The sequence below is a fragment of the Erpetoichthys calabaricus genome, chromosome 2, assembly GCF_900747795.2.
Source record: "Erpetoichthys calabaricus chromosome 2, fErpCal1.3, whole genome shotgun sequence".
In the NCBI taxonomy this organism is placed as follows: Eukaryota; Metazoa; Chordata; class Cladistia; order Polypteriformes; family Polypteridae; genus Erpetoichthys; species Erpetoichthys calabaricus.
The window spans coordinates 92,603,275-92,626,030 of NC_041395.2; the positions used below are offsets into that span (position 1 = coordinate 92,603,275).

General features: G+C 37.8%; 1 protein-coding gene across 5 annotated transcripts in view; it reads right to left on the reverse strand.

Moving 5' to 3' along the window:
• Positions 1 to 237: 237 nt before the first annotated feature.
• gatad2b (GATA zinc finger domain containing 2B) overlaps positions 238 to 22,756 on the reverse strand; it is a 234,465-nt gene continuing 211,946 nt past the window's right edge. For all 5 annotated transcript variants that reach the window (XM_028794120.2, XM_051922809.1, XM_051922807.1 and 2 more), the window contains exon 11: positions 238 to 7,160. In XM_028794120.2, coding sequence (XP_028649953.1) covers positions 7,024 to 7,160 — 137 coding nt within the window. In that variant the 3' untranslated portion in view covers positions 238 to 7,023. The remainder of the gene's footprint in view (positions 7,161 to 22,756) is intronic.

Here is a 22,756-nt window from a genome sequence, read left to right on the forward strand (position 1 = left end):
CAATAAAAATTTAATAACCAAAACAGTTACTGTATATGTAAGATCAGTCAATAATCACTAGAACATAACTTAAATGGGTAATCACTGAAAACAAATTTCCCAGGATAAACAACTTTTCTTTTCATGTAATTTCTTTCATTTAAAAAGTGTATGATATAAAACCTCAAAATTACCTAGAATATATATTTTTTTTCAAATTGGCTGCCAACAATCAATCAAAAACAATGCAGAAGAATAAACTGTTCCATCCTTTATTAAACATAGCTTGCAAGAGATAAATATTACAAAGATTTTTTTCTCAAAAATTAGCTTATTTTCAGTCAATGCATAATTATCAACTGGCAGTATTTAAACAGCATTTAATATTTTTTAAAGACATTGTTAAATATCAAGGATGTGCAAAAGGCTTGGATTTACATAAAAAAGACCTGAATCTCATTCAGCTTCAAAAAAATTCAGGAAATCAGTTTTTTTTTCTTCCTTTTTTAACATTTCCAACCCATACTCCCACCCATGCCCAAATAATATGTAAAGATGTAAAAGAGAAGGATCTTTATCCATGTCTTTGATGTACTGAGCCACAGCATTAACATATTACAGACTTTTAGGCCCAGTTGTTGTTCAGTCAAAGGTGTACTGTGGCCTTTGAAATTTTCTTTATAAACAGTTATTTATTGTTGTATAAAAGCATAACCAAAGACAACATGAACTATTCAAATTTAAATTTTCATCTCCCATTCCCGAAACTAGCTAGATTACTATTTGGATACCAGATTTATCAAATAACAACTATGAAAACTTAAACATAGTTAATATGATAACTTTACAAATCCATCAAACTCTTATCAAACATGATTGTACCATATAACCATCATCAGTATAAAAAGGCTCAAAAAAAAAAAAAAAAATTACATCGGAACAACTAAATCTTCTAAATTTACCTTGGGGACAGTATAGATTACTCAATATGATTAAAATGCTAACCTGTACAGCTGGCTGGTTGTCTCTGGTTAAAATGTAACAAAAAATAATGAAAATATGATTTGTACAATGTAAGAAATGCAAGAAATGTATTTTGTTAAATTTTTCAACTTGGGAAAGATTACAAAAGAGAAGCACTTCCCCATAGATTTACTGCCACCTTAATTTTACTTTACCAGTATTAGAGAAACAGTTCCCCCAAAAGACTTAAGTGGTATCCTTGCAATTCTACAGATAGTGCAAAAGTAATGATCAAAACCTGTGTAGGCTCTAAGTCAGGACTTACTGACTGAACAAGTATGTTTAGCATGTCAAAAGTGAATACTCCCCCCCCCCCCCCTCAAATAAATCATCAGCATATGTTTACTTATAAAATAATCTGTACAGTAAATGTTTTCAAACATATGGCATCTTAATGGATTGTTAAACTTTACAATCTATCTGTTATGTTAAACTGAATTTAGGAAAAGTTAAGAGAACAGTCCTCACACATACATTCTTGCTTATTATGAGCCTTTTTAACAACAAAACTGGATATGAAATGACTTTAAAAGCTGAGAATGTGTAACAGAATAAATAGAAGGAACTGAACATCTAATTTAAAAGCAATTAGAAAAGGTTTAAAAAAAGATTAAAAGAAACCCATACGTTTTGCACATTTGTTACACAGTAATACACAGTGGTCACAAAGCAAAATGACACAAGCTTCACAATATTCATGGCTTTTTTGTCTTCTGCACAATATACAACTATTTTTTTTAGTAAAGAAAAGAGCCTATTTACAGTTTGTCAATAACAGGCAGCAATACTGTATACCTTTAAGTTTATACAAATAAAAAATGAACTTAAACATAGTTTACCCCTGCAAATGTAACTAATTGAAAATGCTTATATTTTCTTTAAACAAAAATTTTAATCATATTACATATTGTATTTTATGGTTGATATTAACACAGGTAGATGAATGTATTAAACCTGGAGGGAAAACAAGCAATATTACTTGAATACTCCAGTCAAGTTTTAGCTCCAAAATAAAACCAAAAAAGTTAAAGCCTGTCTGAAGATCACTATACCCTTTCAGCTCTTTGCCCCATGTGCACACTGCCTTACTAGAGATTTATTGCAGCCCAGATTTTACTTTGTTTTTGCACATGTGCACCACATTCCAAACTATTCAGTTGCTCAAACAACTCAGTGCCACAGGAAGGTCACATTCATACAAAACCCAAGTCAGATTCTCCTGAAAATTGCACTCCATGATGCCTAGCCAAGTAGTAGTTAGCCTGTACAATATTGTATCTTGTTGCCATTTCTCTTTCAGAAAAGATTACACATGCCAAGGATGCTTTTCTCCTGTCAACTGGAAGTTTTAATGCAGCATTGCCTCACATAGCCAAGACAAATGTCTCCAGAGGGGTGAAAAGCATCTGTGAGCCAGATATGTTTGTAACAAAGACACAATCAAAACTCTTGAAAGGCTAACAAATACCTTGTCTGAGATAGCCCATCTTTACAATGGCTACCATGAATTTCTCAGTTTAGGATCCAGTGATCTCTTTACTGGCTCTGAACTACACCATACCTCTATAAATTATTATAAAAATTCAGGGACAACCAAAGAAAGCAAGGAGTGTGCTGCATGTAAGCACAGGTCGTGCTTTGGAGTACTGTGTGTGTGTGTTTTTTTTTTAAATAACACAACACTTAACTATCCTTAAAGGTTGAAAAGGTCTATTATACATAAAAAGGTTTGTTTTAGACTAGTTCAACTTGTTTCTTAAAGAGAAGTAAATGGATACAGTACACTTATCAAGTTCTTCATGTCAACCAACATATTGTCTAGTTCTTAATATTAATAAATACCAATACTAGGTTGTTGCAATACAGACTCAAGTGCACATGGCTTCCAATAACAAACTTTCCCATAACATTTGTACTACTTTTAAATAAATTCTTGTTTAAATGTGTTGCATTTAACATGTACAACCCCGCTTTTGCAGATGCCTGCTTTTTGCATATTCATTCATAATTGTCATCTATGTAATGAAAAAACTGAATTAAGTAATACGCTGCATGAGAAACACAATTAGATGCTGAAAGATAGAAAAATGAGAACCCCTAATAAAAAAATTAATCTAATAAAATGCAAGTATCCAGCCGAGCCAACTGCCTTAAATTTTGTTTAGATTTCTGCAAAACTCTAATCTGCCAAATGCATATTTCAGAATTGTTGGAATTTTCAGATGCTTGCTTGTGAGCATCCAGATTAGCAGTACAAAGGCAGCTCGTAACAAAGTGAAATAATAATCTGTTTATTGTTACAACTTAGGTAGCATTTCAAGAATTTTAACTTTTTTGACAAATTGAAGAGTTCTTGACAACAATCTTCTATATAAAGATTATTCCATACTAGTTAAAAAAATAGAGTAACTGCAGGATTACATTTATAAAGCAACAGCACCCTTTACTGGTTCCTTGATGCATTACACTTTAAACAAGGATTATTCATTGCTTGACAAGAATGTACGTTTTCATAACCTAAGTCAGGTTTATGTTGTCAGCCACTGGACAGTCAGCATTATCTTCCTCACATTTCAATAAATTAATATATTGTCTTCAGTATACAAGGATACAACGTGTTTCTACAGTAACAGGCATGCAGTGCCAATGCAAAACGTTTTTTGAAGCAATAGTCTGTCATCATTTAAATTTGACGACTTTACTTAACCAAATGCTTTATAAAAAATAATAAAAAAAAAAAGGTTGAGGGCCATGCTAAACTGGCTTCCATTTACAACATGAATAAGCCTTCATATAAACTTATTTAGGGAACAGACCCATACAAGAGACTAGCAAACTTTATGATAAAACTACATTGGACTAAAATGAAAAGCAAATAAAATAAATAAAATGCAGAGAATTGAAAGAAAATCACATAAAAATAATCTACTTTAAAATACCATGTTTCTATAAAAGCAAATAAAATGGAAAATGTAACATTTCAAAAATTTTTTATTGCTAAATGAGGCAAGCAAAACAATACCATTCTAAAGTTTCTAAACATCTAAATCCACCATTACCCTTATTTTGACAACTGCAGATTTAATTTAGTATGCCACTTGGAAAGGCTACATACAGACTTACCATGTTTTTTTTTTTTAAATGATCATGTCTGATAATGTTTCTTCACTGCAGCCAACAGCAGTACTGTAAAAAAGCTGTTGAGGAAGGCATCCTGGCTGCCAGCACCAGTTAAGACAAATGCCTTCTAAAAAGGATCATGGGATTATAATGTGCATTTGTAAACTTTATTTTCTTGCACTCCAAGTACTTTAATGTTTAAAGCTAAATAAAGTCATGGACAATTGGACACTGACTCGTCTATATCTAAGGATTTTACTTCCCAAATTCTACTTCTGACATAACTAAAGAAAAAAAATATGAAATGCTCCAGAACCTTCACAGGCACTAAATGTACAAGGTGACATACTTTAAACACACACAGATAATTCTTTTATTATCTTTGTATTGCCTGAACACATCTTGAGCATGCGTAACACTGTCAACTACCTGCTTTAAACAAGAGCAAGCTCACCCCAACACCCCTTATTCTTCCTCAGGTTTATGACTACTATTAATCTAATAATGAAGTCTTGTAAAAACTTTATGATGTAAAAATGTCATGACTGGTGCAATCAACAAATGTATAACTGTCACAGCTAACTTATGGAAAATTTTTTACATACTTTAAACTTTCTCCAATGACAGTTGTGAAAATTAAAAATCTGAAAATGATTTATAGCAATAGATTTATACGTGCAGTGCAGCAAAGAATATATGGAAAAATCCGTCTGAATGTGAAGTTTAAAACATCAAATGCAGCGCAATAAACTCCTATCTATAGATAGATATTTGAATAAAGTATTTAACCCTAAAATGTCATTCATATATGAATACACTTCCCTTCCAGTTCCGTCAAAGAATTATACATTGATTTCATGGATAGATAAACTGTTGAGCCTTCAAGGCCATTTCAGAGTGGCCATTGTGAAGATCATTTATAAGAAGGTGAGAGGGCTATTTGCAGAACTAAAAATGGTGCAACCTTAGCCCGTATGTTAACAGAATACTCTAACCTGAATGATTGTCTTTATGATCCAGACACAGTTGTTACTGTAATCTTGATTACAGATGCCACACGAACACTAAATTCTTCCAAATACACCCTTTGCTTTGGTCCTATTGAAAGTAAACGACTTATAGGCTACTAGAAAATGTTAATAGCAGACACTTCCAAGTCCAATGGTACACAATTCAGCAGCTGAAATTCAGACAAAAAATAACTTATCATAGGAAAAAATGCAAATAAAAGCTTAAATATCTCTGAAAATGCAGTGTCTTCATTTTTGAACTACTAAAGGTCAGCAGTCTTTTAAGAAATATGGCATAAAATATACATTATTAGGGGGATATATGGGGGGGGCTTTAGGTTATCAACAGATGTAAGTAATACATCTACTGAAATGTTTATTTTAGTTATACACCTTTTTTATCAATAGGAAAAGGAGTCTACTTATTAGGCGTGTCACCTTATGTGCAAAATATCCCATTTATACTGTATAACTAAAAAAGATGGCCAACACTAAAAAATAATGTGTGTTTATAATGGCTTTTTGAATAACTGTTACAGATTTACAGTGGTAAGATGTATACGGTAAAAGTATGTCAATTACTTTTGCATTAAGAAAAGAAAATCCTCAATACAACTTTTTTTTTTTTTATTCAGTGTACCTGGGCACCTGAAATTCCACTATAGAATGTTCAGATGTTTAATAAAATTAAGAACCTTAATTTGGAATAAAAGCATACCAATTATTCAGCATTTCACTTGGTGGCATTCTAACATACTTTGAATTTAACTGATGTTGCTATTCTGGTTAGATGAATCTTTAAAATACTGCAGTAAATGACTGATGCCAACGTAAGCAAGGGAACCTTTTCTATTTAACCTAAACAGATTAAGCCAGCTACAGTATATAAAAACAAATACATATGTGTGCCTGATATCATTCTCTCTACATAAACAGACTTTCTGATATGCAATTGCTGATTTAAGATCACCCAATAAACTCCTTTCAATTTTTGTGAATATGTATATTTATTTATATATATCTATATATATATTTATTTTGAGAGAAAGATTTATAGGTACAGACTGTGATATAGCTATTTTCTTCAAAGTGCTCCTGTAAAAGGAATACCAAGATATTTTAAATCACCTGCAATATCCTGGTATCATTTTAATAAATTTACACATATTCATATTTATTGTCTCAGGAAAAAGTACCTTTCAGATACAACGCTGCTCCCAAAAGAGACATTAAACAAAGCACCATAAACAACACAATTGGCAGAAACAAACACTCTTTAGTGCATCAAGACCAGTTAAAAAAAATAAAAAATAAAAATCAAGATATACTCCACTGCCTACCCATTTCTCCCACAAAACAGTGACAATTTTAATGGATTAGAGTCATGCCAGAACACCCACATCAGTGAAAATCACTGTATAATGTCTTCTTTTTTACAACAAGATACAAGTACCAAGTGTTTCTCCATGACTTCTTTGAACAGGCATTTGGTAGAGGCAGGCTATTCTCCAGCTGGGGACCTTTCAGATCCTTGATTTTCTTTTCTTTCTTTTTTTTTTTTTTTAAAAGACAAACCACTCTGCAAAATCACAAGGTATCTACTCCTTATTTACAATATAAATTTTCTGGCTTTAGATCAGTATTCAAGCATGATTCTACTTTCCCTCATTAAAGCCATTCAGAAATCAAGAAAAATGAAAAAGAATTAGGATGATGACAGTAATAATAATAATAAGAATGGACTATTATCTTGCATTGACAGGTCTGCGCTGTTTTTATTCTTTTTACCACTTTGTTAGGCACATTGACAGGCACTGCATGCGACGGCAAGGAGGAAAGAGAGGGACAGGACTAGACAGGGTTTTGTGCGTGTGATGGGCTGATTTTAGCTTTATTTCTGACCACTAATTGACTGAGATATGGATCGTGGTGGGATCATGTCCAGCAGATACTCCCGCTGGCGGTCAGCTAGACTTGATGCTTTGTGGCTTCCGACTCCAGCAGCATTAAGGTATGCAATGTTCACACCTAAGAAGGGAAAAAAAAGATCAAGGTTTTGCCAAGGAAACAGATTTAACATGCTCTAAATCTATTAAAAACATCTAAGTTTAACTTAGCACAGATTTAAAGATTATATGGCACTGCTAATACCACAGAATGTAGTTATAATTACACATTACACTTGAGATCAAAGTCACCCAAATCCACATTGCAACAGTAATAGTAATCACAAAATGTTCAGTAATTAATTTGCCAAAAACTGTATATACAGATATTTGTATAAGTAAATAGTCCCAGAATCTGGTTCTTTCCCAACTCTGATATAGCATTGTAAAAGACAGGTGGACTAAGAAAACTGGACAAAATTCACAATCTGTATAAGATGCAAGCTAATCCTACCTGTTAGCCTTGCATGTATGATACTATATCCAGTACATCTAACTCAACTGCAGATAACAAATCAGGAATAGCATCATATTTCCACAAAATAAATTGTGAGCTTTTTTGATTTACAGTTTATTTTATTGTCCAGGACAGAAATTCAATAGGATTCACATCTAGCCACCAAGCTTAGGAGCTTGAAAAATATGCATGTCTTTATTTTGGGCAATACTTCTGCTGATTTGCTCAGTTGTTTCATATCTTTCTGCAAGATCTACCTACCCTTCTAATTTTAGCACAGTGAATGTCATGTTAAAAAATAAGTTTTAACTCATTAAATTTTTTTTTGTTTTTTACATATGTGGACCTATCATGATTTAATCTTGATTTAAACAGCATATATGGACATGGGTGATATAACATCATGCCACATTGTACACCCCTACTTTAATCACTTTTTCAGATATCTAAAGTAAGAATCAGGCACACCAAATCAGGTACAAATGATTACACCAGAAGGGAAAAACTCAGAGGAAACTGTCTTATTTAAACCTTAGATACTTAGTTGGATTTGCTCTTTTGTTGTTGAAGTTGTGGTATGACCAGGCCTAGATTAACACCAGAATTACCACAGCCAACGAAAAAACTCGTAAATCCGGCCCACCTTAAATCCCTTCGCACCACTCCGTCAGCCACATTTGTCTTATAAATGTGTCGATAAGCCCAAGCAGCAAACAACCTGCTAAACCACTACCATCGCCCACCCCCCATCACCACCACCTCAGAACGGGCAAGAAGTTCTCCCAGTTCCTGCCTTGATTGATTATCTGGGAGTAAGCCACCCCGAATTGTAAGGGGAAGTAATTTGATGTGTGTTTTGTGTCTACAACAATCAATGTAAACGCATATTTAAAACAAACGTTTTTAATGTTTTAGTAATAAAATGACAAAATGTAGACATGAACTGTATAATGTGTGAAGGCTGATGGCCAAATATCAAATAAACACTTTCACAAAAGGTGCAAGTACAATACGACAGCTTCTGTGGTGCAGTGGTTAGATCTGCCGACTTATAATTGGCAGGTCGTGAGTTTGAAACCATCTCCCCTGCAAATTTACCGTTTTGAGTAGTGAGCTACTCTTATTGTTAATATTAAACAATAAAAACATACATTTGATTTGTGTCTGTAACAGCCGTTGTAAATTTACAGCACTTGTAAAAGTTACTTTTTTTTTTTTTTCCCTCGAAAAACACTGTTCGTTTTCAAATAATATTGCATTAATGCGACAATGTTTTCTAATTGGTACTATTCAAGTCATAAAATGATTTCTTTAAAATGTCACATATATTTGTCTCTTTCTTTTTTGCCAGGTGCTGCGTTGACATCATGCACCAGAAGGCGTGAGCTTATTCAGTGCGAGCAGGAACACGCAAGTGGCTGGTTGCTTGTGCTATAAAGCGCCTGACTTGGCGGTGATCAACGCACATGTACTGCACAAGGCATGCACAGGGGCCACTGAGAAAGGAAAAGTGTTCATGCCTCACCTTGCAGAGGAGCTTCGTTGTCGCTTCTTACAAGAAAAGGCGATAAAGCAAGAGGATGCAACATTGACAAGCTTCTGTTCCAACACCGCCACTTCCCCAGCCCCTTCAGTATAATAGTAACCACAGCACAGAGAGAAGTGTGTACATTGCAACAGGTACACATGTCATAAATGTAGAAAGGACTGTCCTTGGGTATGTGGGAACTGGTAACATTTGAATCTGATGATAGCATATAGCGCGGAACTGACCTCTCTGTACTATTCTTTCCTCTGCATGTCCTGGAGTACAAAAGAAACAGTACCATGCACCAAAATATGGCGACTGCATGGGCAAGATTGAAAAAAAAAAAACCACGGTCACTGATTACAAGCGCAAGTAGGCATGCAAATGAATATGAATAATATCAATAATGTTGCATCAGTGCCACAATGTTTTCTGAAATGTACTATACAGCTCATAAAATGAGTTATTCCAAATATCATTTATACATATGTCTGTGTTTTTTTGTCAGTGCGGCTTTGACATCATGGACCATAAGGTGCATACTAATTCAGCGTGAGTAAGAACACTCAATAAAACTGAATAAAAAAAATTTCAAATGACGGTGAGATACAAAGAAGGCTGTTTCACTAGCGTTTGTGTGTCAGCTTTTATCCCTCCAGATCAGAGAATTTCCAGTTCAATTATCTCAAAACACCTCTCACATCTACAGTTATTCCCAGTTTCAGATAAAAAAGTAACCACGTCAGATCTGGGGCAGGGGTTGGTGGTGGTTGGTGTTGTATCGTGATTGTGACTGAGAGAATAAGATGAGAAAAAAAAAAAACGCTAACTTTTACAAGTGCTGTAAATTTACAACGGCTGTTACAGACACAAATCAAATGTATGTTTTTATTGTTTAATATTAACAATAAGAGTAGCTCACTACTCAAAATGGTAAATTTGCGGGGGAGATGGTTTCAAACTCACGACCTCTGCATTATAAATCGGCAGATTTAACCACTGCACCACAGAAGCTGTTGTATTGTACTTGCACCTTTTGTGAAAGTGTTTATTTGATATTTCGCCATCAGCCTACACACAATATACAGTTCATGTCTACATTTTGTCATTTATTACTAAAACATGAAAAACGTTTTTGTTTTAACGATGTGTTTACATAGATTGCTGTAGACACAAAACACACATCAAATTATTTCCCCTTACAATTCTGGGTAGCTCACTCCCAGATAATCAATCAAGGCAGGAACTGGGAGAACTTCTTGCCCGTTCTGAGGCGGTGGAGGGATGGTATAGCAGGCTGCTTGGGCTCATCAACACATTTACAAGACAAAAGAGGCTGACGGAGAGGTGAGAAGGGATTTAAGGTGGGCCGGATTTAAAGAGTTTTTTCGTAGGCTCTGGTAATTCTAGTGTTAAAAGAGCTCTCTGATGCCTTTATAAAGAAGGTTATAGATGAGCTAGGGTCTGGTAAGGGTCTAAAAAGATTCCAGCTGTTATTGCCAAGGTTGTATTATCTGTTAACAAGGGGGCTTCGCCCCCTGCTCGCTTCGCTCGCCTACCCCCGTCGTTTTGAACCCATGCCCACTGGGCAGCCGTAGTTTCAGACGCGCGTTGTAGGAGCTTGCGTTGTTTTGAATCCGTGCTTGCCTTGCTTCTGCGGTTTGAGATGCGCGTTGTAGGCATATATCCGTCAGTCGAGCTCGTTCGGTTTGAACCCGTGCCTGCTTTGCCTCCGCAGTTTTAGACGGTGGGTCGCGTTCGGCGTTTTGTACGATCCCAAGCAGAACATTATTCCTAACTTCACTCCGCAGTAGTGCCACGCACAATATGGCGGTGATGCCTGCGCCTTCCGTATTATGTCGGGTTTTACTATGCTGTGTAGGCGCCTTTGCCTTTCGTACTTTCCCGCGCCTTCCGACGCGCGATGTAGGCGCCTGCACCTTCCGGGTCTGCCTCCGCTGTGTGGTGTGGACGTTTAACTGTCGTTTGTTCTGCTTTTATATTCTGTATCTTGCTGTGCAAGTGTTTCGTGCCTAGGTTTTTTTGAAGCTGTTGCATTCCAGTTTTCATCATCTGTAACCTGCTCTCCATGTGTTTGGCCCCGTTCTTTAACCTCTTTATAACGTTTTACTTTGTTTCCTACTCTGTCTTTTATCTCTGACCTCGCTTTATCCTGCTTGTGGTATGTCAGACGGTTCGTAGTCTCTCCCGTTTCGCTCTGGGGCAGGGGGGCTTTGTGTGGCGCCTGCGCACGTTCGTAGTCTCTCCCGTTTCACTCTGGGGAGGGGGGCTTTGTGTGGTGCCTGCGCACTATGTCTCCTGCGTCCACGGGCAGGTCCCTGCGTCCATATCCAGTTTACCATTCTCGGTTAGTAATATGGATTTTTCATTGAACAAATTATTGCAAAGACATACTTTCATTGTTTATTTTCAATCACATCAACTTTATCTAACGATACTGTTTAAATGAAAATAGAAACTTGAAGAAGAAAACAACAAATCATGGAACATAATTAATTTTTCACATGAAGCTTCAAATTCTGTTCAGTCATTCTCTGGTATATTTTGGAATTCATGGTTAATACACAAACAGCAAATTGTCCTTAACCTGAAGCAGCAAAGCACCTCCAAAACCATAATTTTGTCATGGGTATTCAATATCAATTTTAGTTTTGTTCCAAACTCAGGACACGGAGTCATAGCAAAGCTTATCCAAGTTTCACTAATCTAACAAAAGGATCATGCTTTGTAGCCAGATGATTTCTTGTGAACTTATTTTGTGCTTATGTTTTCTTTTGATAATAATGAACATCCTGACTACTGCTGGGAGGTATACCAGTTCATACCAAAAACCGTTTTTTATTTTTGTTATGATATGGATTTTTCTTATACCACAACACCGGTTTAAATAGCCTAAACAATGTTTGGAAAATGGCACAGTGGGAAAGTTTATGGGGGGACCTTTCTCACTGCTACACCACTCAACACACATGCAATGGAGTACATGCGTTAGTGGAGGTATTGAATGGTGAAAATGGACAGAGAACATTCTGAAACTGAAGCTGTAGCAGACGATAAAGTTGAACATGATGACACAGAAGAACCTTTGCCGAAAAAAGGAGCCGTGTCTGTTGTCTGGTCGGATGTGGACCAAACAACTATTTACTGTAAATGCTGTTGAGCTAAAGTTGTCGCCGGAGGTGGCAACACGAGCAATTTGCTGCACCACCTTAGCCGCAAACATGCTTTAGACACTGGCTTCATACAGCCATAGGTATGTAATAGTTATTAAAATAATAAACTATTTTAAGTAATGGTAGTAAAAACATACCACAGAGTAAGAAATTTACAATGAATATGTGTATAATCAGTTTTCTGTTATCTCTATTATCAGTCAGTACAGGTAGTCCCCTAGTTACAATGGTTCAACTTAGAATTTTCAAAGTTACGATGTCGAAAGCAAGACGACCATTTATATAAAATTGTGTAAAATATAAATTTTCAAGTTGGCGCGGCAAGCGAATGTTTCTGTGAGCCGAGCGATGCAGTATGAAAAATTGACGTAAACTCCCACGTTGTGAGATACGTCAGTCTAGCTAGCAATCGATAGAGATCAGTGACATTGTTGTTACAGCACTTTTCAATACGCTTTTGCTAGAAGGAAAGTTAGCTTTGTTGATTTGACCTTGATTCCCTACACGTGCACGCGTTTGTTTAAAAAGTCACTTTAACGTTTCAGTGGACAGATTGTGAACATTAACAGAAAGTGTAGTTGGTTTACAAAAAATACTTACTATTTATTCCTTTTCTAAGACATGTTCAGTGCAATACAACTTTGACAAGCACCTCTGGATATTTTACTAAGTCTAAATGCCTCTTTGGATGGTTGATAATATGTTGTCAGAATTATAGTTTAAGTTGTTTGCAAAATTTGTTCAATAAAAAGGCTCTATATTTTGACTGCAACTGGCATGCAATGTGATTCCTTCTCTTCATTAGTGCCACCCCCGTGAAAACTATCACTTTATGGGGTCATGCAAACCTGTATTAATACTTGCGTGCACATTAAAATGTTATTTTGTACAATGTACAATTCTCATGACCGTGGAATAGGTTATGCTTAGCCAGTCTACTGCAGTAATTGCAGTGGAAAATGTGGTTAACATCCACTCATGCATGGGAAAAAAATACAGTTGAATACCGTGAAACCGGTATAATTTTGAAAAATACCGTGATATAGAATTTTGGTTATACTGCCCAGCACTAGCGCTATGCATTGAATTATTCAACTCAAAATTATATATTGAGTGCATCTCTCTCGTTTAAAATTGTCCAAAATGTTTCTAGGACAAGATCCAACCCGCGAACACTACAATCAAGTTCCGGCCTCACTGGGCCACATGTTTTGGGCGTGCACCAAATTAACATCATTCTGGACCAAAATCTGTAAATGCCTTTCAGACAGACTTGGTGTCATAATCCCTCCTAATCCACTAACAGCTGTGCTTGGGGTACTCCCAGATGGGTTTATAGTGGAGAAGGACAAACAAATTGTAATTGCCTTTACTATACTATTGGCACATAGACTTATCTTGGTCAACTGGAAGAATCCTAACTCTCCTATTCTAAGTCAGTGGGTAACTGAGGTTATATACTATTTGAAATAGAAAAAAAATCAAATTCGCAGTTAAAGGATCTGTAAAAAACTTTTTCAAAACCTGGCAGGATAACATTTCAGAATAAGCATTTAAATGGAAAAAGCAGGTTCGCTCCCCTCTTTTACTCCATTTATCATTATTCATTTATTAATTTATCTACAGTGCATCTGGAAAGTGTTCACAGCGCATCACTTTTTCCACATTTTGTTATGTTACAGCCTTATTCCAAAATGGATTAAATTCATTTTTTTCCTCAGAATTCTACACACAACACCCCATAATGACAACGTGAAAAAAGTTTACTTGAGATTTTTGCAAATTCATTAAAAATAAAAAAACTGAGAAAGCACTGTACATTGTACATAAGTATTCACAGCCTTTGCCATGAAGCTCAAAATTGAGCTCAGGTGCATCCTGTTTCCCCTGATCATCATTGAGATGTTTCTGCAGCTTAATTGGAGTCCACCTGTGGTAAATTCAGTTGATTGGACATGATTTGGAAAGGCACACACCTGTCTATATAAGGTCCCACAGTTGACAGTTCATGTCAGAGCACAAACCAAGCATGAAGTCAAAGGAATTGTCTGTAGACCTCCGAGACAGGATTGTCTTGAGGCACAAATCTGGGGAAGGTTACAGAAAAATTTCTGCTGCTTTGAAGGTCCCAATGAGCACAGTGGCCTCCATCATCCGTAAGTGGAAGAAGTTCGAGGACTCTTCCTAGAGCTGGCCAGCCATCTAAACTGAGCGATCGGGAGAGAAGGGCCTTAGTCAGGGAGGTGACCAAGAACCTGATGGTCACTCTGTCAGAGCTCCAGAGGTCCTCTGTGGAGAGAGGAGAATCTTCCAGAAGGACAACCATCTCTGTAGCAATCCACCAATCAGGCCTGTATGGTAGAATGGCCAGACGGAAGCCACTCCTTAGTAAAAGGCACATGGCAGCCCGCCTGGAGTTTGCGAAAAGGCACCTGAAGGACTCTCAGACCATGAGAAAGAAAATTCTCTGGTCTGATGAGACAAAGATTGAACTCTTTGGTGTGAATGCCAGGCGTCACGTTTGGAGGAAACCAGGCACTGCTCATCACCATGCCAATACCATCCCTACAGTGAAGCATGGTGGTGGCAGCATCATGCTGTGGGGGTGTTTTTCAGCGGCAGGGACTGGGAGACTAGTCAGGATAAAGGGAAAGATGACTGCAGCAATGTACAGAGACATCCTGGATGAAAACCTGCTACAGAGCGCTCTTGACCTCAGACTGGGGCGACGGTTCATCTTTCAGCAGGACAACGACCCTAAGCACACAGCCAAGATATCAAAGGAGTGGCTTCAGGACAACTCTGTGAATGTCCATGAGTGGCCCAGCCAGAGCCCAGACTTGAATCCGATTGAACATCTCTGAAGAGATCTTAAAATGGCTGTGCACCGACGCTTCCCATCCAACCTGATGGAGCTTGAGAGGTGCTGCAAAGAGGAATGGGCGAAACTGGCCAAGGATAGGTGTGCCAAGCTTGTGGCATCATATTCAAAAAGACTTGAGGCTGTAATTGCTGCCAAAGGTGCATCGACAAAGTATTGAGCAAAGGCTGTGAATACTTATGTACATGTGATTTCTCAGTTTTTTTATTTTTAATAAATTTCCAAAAACCTCAAGTAAACTTTTTTCACGTTGTCATTATGGGGTGTTGTGTGCAGAATTCTGAGGAAAAAAATGAATTTAATCCATTTTGGAATAAGGCTGTAACATAACAAAATTTGGAAAAAGTGATGCGCTGTGAATACTTTCCGGATGCACTGTACTTACTTATTTTTACTAGCTTTAAGTTTTACTTTGTTGGCCTAGCTCTCTTTCTTGGGGTGGGGGGTTGATTTGTTTCAAACATTTTTTGTTAAACTTGACTTATTTGTATGGAATGCTATTTGATTTAATAAAATCAATACAATAATAAAAAAAAAAAAAATTACATATGCCTAGCGCACATTACACATTCCCTCTTTTGAGAGATAATGCATTTTTAAACTCACTTTTAATTTATTCTGTCAGAACTGCATTACATTAGTGGAAGGATTAAAAAAAGGGGACAGCTAATATATAGTTTTGAATTAAATGTTTTCAAGTTGACGAAAGTGCAGTTTAAGGCATGCTATCGTATTATAATGAACAGTGAGGGAGTGCTCTCATATATTCAGATAACTTTCCCTTACCTAGTTTTTCACTGTGGTCATATTAGTATTATACATCAATATGCTGTAACCTAGTCCTGAACCAAACAATTCCAAATGCATTTGCAGGGGTAGACACATTGTAAAAGCATATGGTAATCTGCTGTGCTACCAGCTTTGCAAACAAGGTAAAGTGATGATTTTTTAAAGGATTATTTCATGTTGCTGCATGTTCTTTTTCCAATGTACACAAAAAAGTTTGATTAAAAATGAACTGAAATGCTGTATTCTCAAATTTTGGTTTCAAACCCAATTTAGACCCCAGCAAATAAACTTATAATCTTATCGCAAGAGAATCTAACATTCAGGGATACTCTGAGGTGCAGTATGTCATTTTAGTGTTACAGACTTTTAGATGACTGAAGCTAGTTATCTTTGTATACAGCTGCATTAAAATTTGTCATGCTTGAACCATTAAATTGATCCTTATGTTATTAAAGAAGAGGTTTAGCCTGTAAAAGGAGCATTTTCACAACCTCTAGTATTCATGATAGGAGTCCAGAGCACATATTGGTTGTAAACATCTTATTACTTTATGAGGTACCTTTCTGTGAATACATAAATCAAGAATGGTTTGTAGCCCACTGATTTAGAAAGGTTAATGACCTTTTCATAAAGGCTGAACAATTAAAAATTTGTGACATAAGAATTGTTGCAACATTAAAGCCATCAAATGTGATCAACAAGCTGTTGAATAATTAAGGTAATTTTCTTTATGTTAGTAAGCCCAATCAGTTGAAGAGAGTTACCGTCTGTATTTTTTGTACATTTTTGTTTCTAAGATGCAGTACAGTAATCCCTCGCTACTTCGCGGTTCACTTTTCGCGGATTCACGATTTCGCGGATTTTATATGTAAGCATATCTAAATATATAACGCGGATTTTTCGCTGCTTCGCGGGATTCTGCGGACAATGGGTCTTTTCACTTCTGGTACTTGCTTCCTCAGTTGGTTTGCCCAGTTGATTTCATACAAGAGATGCTATTGGCGGATGGCTGAGAAGCTACCCAATCAGAGCACGCAGTTAAGTTCCTGTGTGCTGCTGATTGGCTCAGCGACGGAGTGCTGCATTAACCAGGAAGTCTCATCTCACTCATTCAGCATTAACGTGCTACTGCTTCAGGGGCCGTGTCCAAGCGCCAACAGAAGATGCAAATGATTGCAGAAAAGGTAAAAGTTTTGGATATGTTGAAGGAAGGGAACAGCTACACCGCTGCAGGACACCATTACAGCATCAATGAGTCCACGATTCTTTTAATTTAAAAAGGAGGAAAAGCATATAAGATCTACGGCCGCAGTGTCCTTTAACCAGGGCGCAAAACGAGTTGCAAGTGGATGTGATTAGGCAGTAGTCTGGATGGAATCTGCTTTAGGAATCTTTGCAACAAGGTCGACGACGTCATGACCGCCTACAAGCTGCTACGTGTACTTCACTATACAGTAAGTGTAAACTTATCTACCGATTTCATATTGCTTAGCAGTTGTCCCTGTTATTAATAGAGTAAAGGGTGGGTTGTAAACAATACAGGGAGGGTTTAAAAACGTCCAAATACACGTTAAATAATTAAATAAATATGGTGTCCCTACTTCGCGGAAATTCAGTTATCGCGGTCGGCCTTGGAACCTATCTCCCGCGATAAGTGAGGGATTACTGTACATTTCATGAAAAGACAGAGCACTGCATCTGTATTTTTTAGCTCTTGCAGACTGACTAGTATAGTGAACAGTCCAATGTTACTTTGCTTTCTCACATTTTCAATCCTAAAATTAGTTTTGCAAAGAACTGCTTTTAGGCGTGGTTTCTCGTTGCTCTTTGCATGCAGTTTGGCACACATTGTTACTTTACTGAATGCAGTCATTGTTACTTTACTGAATAGAATATCCTCCATATTTAATTCACTGCAAACCTTATTCCAGTATTTGAGAAGTTTTTGTTTTTGTCATAATACTGCTTTGTATTTATGATTTCTTTCACTTGCAACTGGCATCGAAGCAGTAGCAGAACTGTTTGCCTGGTCCTTGTTAAATCTGTAACAAAGTGCATCACTTACTTACCTATATTGCGGTAAAAGACAAGGTGAGTACAAAAACCAAGTGCATGTGTGTAATGTATAATATTAACAAAAAGAGCAGCTTACTACTGAAAATGGCAAATATAGGAGTGAGTAGGGATGGAACCGGACACTCTTGATTGCACTTGGTTTGCGTCTGTACTTGTGCTGTTACTTAGAGAGTCAGATGGGGGGAGGGGTGATATTAGAGCACGTGAGCTTATTCAGTGCAGCAGGAAAAACTCACATGTTGATGTTTTTTTTCTTTCAGTACATGTGCCTTCCCTGTTTATTTATATATCTCTGCCTGTCTGTCTCTCTATTACGCAGTGCTGTGTCTGTCTGTGTGTTATGGATCTTAAAAATAACAATTTTAGGGACAGTTGTTCATGTTAATTGCAGTCTCAATTGTTAAAAAAATATTTTAAAAGGAGCATCCCATATGAAAATATAACAATCTCATTAACTGACAGTGCATACCAATTTATAAATTTTATGTCCGTTTGAGGTTAAAAAGAAAAAAAAAAGCAACACTTTATCCCTAGCGGGGAATCGAACTCAGGTCTGTGAGGCACGGCAAAGCAGCTGTGCTCTAAGAAGCCAACCTTAACGTGCTACGCCACGGAAACTGTTGTAGCTTCCTTGAAGTTTTTGTGAAAGTGTTTATTTGATCTTTGGAACTCGGGCTTTACACATTCTATAGTTTATGCCTACATTTTGTAACATTTATTACTAAAATATGAAAAAGTTTCTGTTTTAACAATGTGTTTTCACAGATTACTGTAGAAACGGAACACGCATGAAATGCGTGTGTTCCAAATAACGATCTATTATTTCCAGTCTAAAACTCCACTTCACTCCCAGATAATCAATCGAGGCATGAGCTGGGAAAACTTTGCTCACGTTCTAAGTCGGTGGGGGGATGGAATAGCCGGCTGCTGGCAGCTTGTCTTTTATCAGCACATTTAGAGGACAAAGGATGCTGGCAGAGAGGTGTGAACGGATTTAAGAAGCGATTTAAGGTGGGCCGGATCTACGAGTTTTTTCGTAGGCTCTGGTAATTCTAGTGTTAATAAGGCATTGCACAAAGCTGAGAGCATGTTGTCATGTAACAGGCCGACTGCTAAGGAATAACACTTTGTGATGGTAAATGTGCTGATAGTCACATACACCGTTGTACTACATATTAAATGCCAGTATTTTGTATGTAAAGAGGAACTTCTATAAATTTTAGGAAAACTATGGGTGAGGCGAGTCTTTCAGTACAAGCTGAAAGAGTAATAAAGTTTTCTATGATGAAGCTTCCTCCTGCCTGGTTTCTAAGGTGTCCAAAATAGAGGTTCTGGGTCTCAACATCCACATACTTGAGGTGGGCTGCTCAATCAACTTGTTGATATTCTCCTAGTCAATAGATGACTGTCAGTGTCTCATTAGTAGAAACATCACAGCAGAGGAAGTTAGACACTGCTGAATAGAGGAGAAGGTGGGGTGTCAGATCTATTAAATGAAAAGCAGCGAAGGGAGGGCAAGTAAAATATTCTTGTGAGTGGGTGACCTATAAAGGAACAGATGCACATCATGTATTTCTGCGTGTCTGCCTTGCACTTTGATTATCTACTGCATTGTATTAAGCTCATCATTCATTATTTTGGCACCCATAAAACCAGCCTTTCATTGAAATTCACCATTTAGGATACAAAATGCCATGTCCACATTGTGAGTAGTTATAAAAAAAAAAAAAAAAAATCATGAACAGTATGTGGCGAAAACCCAGCCCAGGGTGCGTAACCTTGTCATAGGTAATTTTTGTTGAGCGGCCCTTGCAACCACCATAGGCGTGTTAAGTATAAACCAGGCTTTAAATGATGGTTGAGGTAATCTGGTGTGCTAAAGGCAGCTGTCTTTAAAAGTGATGCTCAAGTTAAGATCATGCATGAAATACAGATTTTTGTTTCTGTTGAATTGTTTTTGATTAAGAAAATCAGAATTAGAAAACTTTATTAATCCCGAAGGAAATTACTTATGTTACAACTTAACACCAGACAAGGGACATGTTACACTAAGAGCAAGTATAAAGTAATCATGTAAATATAAAGAGTATAATAAATGTAAGTATCAAAATAGAGTGCAGAGTGTTGCACCTTAAGTTAATATTGCACATTCTGAGAACAAATAAGGTTATTCTCATGTGAAAAGAAGACAATTTATTGCACAAGAACAGATAGTATGTTGCATATTTCAAGTACTTGAAAAATGTACCTGGATATCCAATAAAGAAAAAGGTAATAGCTTCAAGTATGGGTGAGTGACCGGAAAAGGAGTTAAGAGAGTTTGATGGCTATGGAGAGGAAGGATTTTCTGTGACGTTCAGTGGAGCACTTGATGCTAGTCAGTCTACTGCTGAAAACGCTCCTCTGTCCAACCACAACACTATGAAGTGGGTGATTAGCATTTTCAATAATAGACCAAAGCCTAGACAACATTCTCTGATCTGCCACAGTTTCCAAGCTGTCCAGTTTCTCTCCTAACAAAAGAGGAATCCTTCTGAATTAGTTTGTTTATTCTCCTGATGTCTGCCACTTTCATGCTGCTCCCCCAGCATGCCACAGCGAAGAAAAAGGCACTGGCAACCACACTGTCATAGAACATCCGCAACATAGTGCTGCTGACACTAAAAGATCTGAGCTTGCGTGGGAAATACAGCCTACTTTGACCCTTCTTGTATACGGCCAGCGAGTTCCTGGACCAGTCTAGCTTATTGCTCATATGCACCCCTAGATACTTGTACTCCTCAACTATCTCCACCTCCATACCCTTAATAGACAGGGGAGTGGCTGGAGATCGCGATCTTCTTAAATCAACTACCAGTTCTTTAGTTTTACTGGTGTTGATCTGCAGTTGATTCAGCTCACACCAGTCAACAAAATTGTCCACTACCTTCCTGTATTTCGTCTTCTCTCCATGTCTGGTACTACCAACTATTGCAGAGTCAACAGAGAATTTCTGCAGATGGCAGCCCTCTGTGTTGCAACTAAAATCTGTAGTGTACAGGGTGAAGAGGAATGGTGACAGAACTGTCCCTTGTGGAGCACCAGTGCCACACAGCACGGTATCAGACACAGAGCCCTGTAGCCGCACAAACTGTGGCCTTCCCGTTAGATAGTCCATGATCCACGAAACTAAGGGAGCATCCACCTGCATTTCCGATAGCTTAATCCCCAGTCTGGCTGGCTGGATGGTGTTAAAGGCACATGAGAAGTCGAAGAACATAATCCTGAGAGTTCCTCCTGGCTTGTCTAGGTGACTGTAAGCATGGTGCAGCACGTAGATTATTGCATCTTTGACTCCAATCCTCACCTGGTAGGCAAACTGGAGAAGGTCCAGTGCTGACTTAACCTGGGGGCAAAGTATTTCCAGGACTAGTCTCTCAAAGACTTTCATGGTGTGTGCGGTGAGTGCCACTGGCCTGTAGTCAGAAGGGGCTCTAGGATGTGCCTTCTTTGGAACAGAAACCAGACAAGATGTTTTCCATAGCACTGGCACTTTTTTTAACACTCAGGCTTAAGTTGAAAATCCTAAGTAGTACACCACAGAGTTGTGAGGCGCAGACTTTAAGCACCCTTGGGCTGATGCCATCAGGGCCTGTCGCTTTGTCAGAACGAAGTCTGCGTAATTCTCTCACGACTTGGTCCTCTGTAAAGGTGGTGGATGGTCTGGTTGTGTCAGTGTTGTGGATAGAACAAGGGGCGGAGTAGGGTTCAGCTGGTAAGGAGGGGGTAGGAGGTAATGATTCACCACACTCTCCCCCTTGTAATGAGTGGTGGGAGAGGGAAAAGTTAGCAGGTGAGGTATTACTGCATGGACTAAAGTTCCGAAACATTTGGTAGCAAATTAGACTTGTATGTAGTTTAGTTGTCTGGAGTTAAAAACTGGTTGTCCCAAACTTTTCAGACTACCAAACTGTCCACTCATGCCTTGACATTAAGGAGTCCTTATATACACTATTATCTTACCAAACCTGGAGGGGAATAAAATCTGGGGGTTGGTGGCAGAATTGGCACTCCAGCCGCCATAAAAAAAACCTCACACTGTTCCATCCCATCTGAACTAGTGTGGTGCTGAGGTGTCACCTGCTGCATGGTTGTACTTGAGTCCTAATCTAGGAACCTGAGTTGGTTTGCAATGTGATGGGTGTGGCAATATGCTGTATTAGTGCATGCTCCTAATCTCTCTCTCTTACCAAAAGTGCTTTGAAAAGAAGCAATATCAGTTTTTTAACCAACTGTTGATTATGGCATCGTTGACAATGCCAGACTCTTGAGGGCTGAATGTTTTTTTTTTTTTTACAAAAAACTCAGTTTTCTGAAAAACACACAAAGCAATAGTTTCATGCATAAATCAACATAAAACATCTGTTGTTGTGTGCTGTGGCTGCTGTCGGCATCTCTGGCAGCAGACACTGTGCTGGGGCGGCTGTACTGGCCAGCAGGAATGCGCAGCGGGCTAGCTGCATGGCTGTTTTTGGGTGGCTGTGGCAGTTGCAGTGCGATGCAATCTGGTTTGTACCTCTTGTAATTGTAAGTGGTGGTCGTCCCAGGCGAACGTTGCTGTTGGTGCATTACTTACACGAACATGTTCAGCACCATGATCAGCTGGGAACCAATCAGCTAATGTTGTTACATCATGTTAATTTTCAATCTCCATCTCTAGATCACTGGCATCAAAATTGGAGTCTAAGAATCCAATTCAGCAATAATACGCAAA